Here is a 2413-nt window from a genome sequence, read left to right as displayed (position 1 = left end):
AGTTTTTAGAAAGGCAAATTCTCTGTTTGCGTGGAAACGGAGGGTACAAATGAAGGGAAATGTCTCCGTTTTTCAAAAATAACCATGTATGTGTAAACGAGGTATGAATCTCTCTACTGAGGGCACTTTTCTAGTTAACAGATATTTCTTTCCCTCAGCATTGCCAGTATTCCCAAAGAAGCGCAGACGCATAAGCCTAATTTCCAAAGACCCAGGGAGAGATTTGGATCCAGAGGAAGAGGTGCAGGACGACGACGACAAGGAGGATGAAGAAGAAGAAGATGAAGATGATGAGTTTCTGCCGTCGGAGGGCAGCGAAAACGAGATGGAGACAGAAATTCTGGATTACATGTAACAAAACATAACCGCTGTGATTACATTAATGTTGACTGTTAATATCACAATATTCTGTTAAAAAAAAGACATGTTTGAAATGTGTAAATAAACATGGACGTATTTCTAGTGGTTTCTGTAAGAACCGTATCGTTTTTGCAATTATGTTTTTGGTCTACACGGTGACAGTGAAATATGTCAGGGATACCAATCAATATGCAGTTTGTTTTTTTCCCATCTCCAAATAACATTTAAAATCATGACACAAGAGATGCACATCATTGTCATGCAAATAGCTTAGAAATGCCATGCTGCGGTGCATTCCTAATGTGTATCCTTTATTTAATAGTAATAAGAAATCAGTATTCTAAGAAAGACTGAGATGAAATGAATAAATCACATCACATGAGAAAACAGCAATGCAGGTGACAAACAAAAACAATCATACAGGATAGTTCATTAAAAAAGGTTACAAACTGCAACTAAACTAACACGTATCTCTTCCTGGTGGTTTACGGCCCTGGCATAACATATTTTATGTATGGGCATAAATATGGTATAAATGTTTCTGTCCACAGTTGTATACAGGTGCTTTTGGACAGGCATAACAATGCTGGTGTGTAGGTTATTGGCTAGACGCCATAGCAAAGTAGATATGTAACATTTTGGAGAAATGTGTATGTCCAATTTAATTCACTTAAGCTTGCCAGTGTTAGAAAAACAGCTGTGAGACTTTGAGTCCAGTTGGACAGCTGTGTCAACTCAGCAGAGGTTGCCTTCCCGATACACAACAAAAGTTGGAAACGAAAAAGGCCAAGGCAGTATGTATAGGTCCCCCCCCCCTCCCCCCATTCTCTCCACTAGATATTACTATTTAAGTATTCCATATGTTGCGTTATGGAGAGAAGAGCTTTCAAGGACAGGACAGGGTCAGTTCATTGCCATGGCCTTCCTCACACAACTTCACTTGCATGTTGGCAATTTCATGTGGGGTGTATTGGGGGGGGGGGGGGGGGGGAGGGGGGGGGGGGAGTGCTGATAATACAATGTGGTTACATATGTGTTATGTTATGTAACAGTGGAAAAAGCATGCCCACTGACTGGATCAGGTGTTGTTTAGGGGAGGGGTCTCCTTTATAAAAATCTGGCAGACGACCAACCCTATTGTTACAGAGTGGTCATGATGGTGAAGCTGGGGATTCTGGTAGCTGTCGCCGTGTTTCTGGAGACGGTCTCTGCGGCCTCTGTAAGTGTCAAATGTCATTCTAGTGTATCCAAAGAACCGTGTCTTAATATTCTCTGTTCAGTCCTGAAATTAAGCTTCTACTCTTAACCCTTGTATTGTCCTCAAGTCAAACATGAACTTGTCCTACCGGGTCAAAATTGAAAATTAACTTTTTTTGTTTTCTCTGCGTTTTTGGTGCTTTTTGATGCTTTTAAAAACTTGTTTTTAACACTTTTTATTCATTCCAGTGACATTATACCTAATTTTTGAGTTTGAAAAAAGCTGGAATTATGAATTATTTGTAGTGGCTCACAGGCTGATTTATGTCAAAGTTTGGATACTGTAATAAAGTTAAAAAAAAAAATGTAAAAGCTATGGAATTGAATAAAACAAAAAAATCAAATTGAAGTAATCATTAATTTGACCTTCAAAGAACATGGATGCATGGATGTATAGTATAAGTTGTATGGTGTCCATGCCACATACATGCAGGCATCCAAGGTATTTTGGGGCATTTTGGTTGTAAGAAACCCATATTTCTTATATAAAAAAACTTTGAAAACGGGTCAAATTTGACTCGATGATAACACAAGGGATAATTAAGAAAGTATGGTAAATTGTTGAGCCATCAATCACTAATGAGAATATTGCAAAGCATTCTTTAAATTGATAGTGTTGCATAACATTTTCCTTTTTTTCCAAAAACATGCCAAAAGGAAACAGAGAATTCAAACCTAAATGTAGTTTGCCACATTTCTTTGGTGTAGTTCTATGTAAAAGAAAAAATGCTTTTCAAGTCTACCTTACTATCATTTCAAGTCAATCTTGTTACATTTCTTTGTGCTTGACTTCCTG

The 2413-nt window shown here is 38.0% G+C and overlaps 1 protein-coding gene and 1 pseudogene across 1 annotated transcript in view; both read left to right on the top strand.

Moving 5' to 3' along the window:
- The window catches only part of gtf3c5 (general transcription factor IIIC, polypeptide 5), a 19795-nt gene extending 19374 nt beyond the window's left edge, over window positions 1-421 (top strand). Inside the window, exon 11 of the mRNA XM_032539705.1 lies at window positions 159-421. Within this exon, the coding sequence (XP_032395596.1) occupies window positions 159-355 (197 nt within the window). The 3' untranslated portion in view covers window positions 356-421. The remainder of the gene's footprint in view (window positions 1-158) is intronic.
- Window positions 422-1220: 799 nt separating this feature from the next.
- The window catches only part of LOC116704699 (bile salt-activated lipase-like), a 12453-nt pseudogene continuing 11260 nt past the window's right edge, over window positions 1221-2413 (top strand).

This window comes from Etheostoma spectabile, chromosome 16 (assembly GCF_008692095.1).
Source record: "Etheostoma spectabile isolate EspeVRDwgs_2016 chromosome 16, UIUC_Espe_1.0, whole genome shotgun sequence".
Taxonomy (NCBI): domain Eukaryota; kingdom Metazoa; phylum Chordata; class Actinopteri; order Perciformes; family Percidae; genus Etheostoma; species Etheostoma spectabile.
The sequence above is the reverse complement of the archived record's forward strand: the minus strand, read 5'-3'. Positions and strand labels throughout refer to the sequence as shown.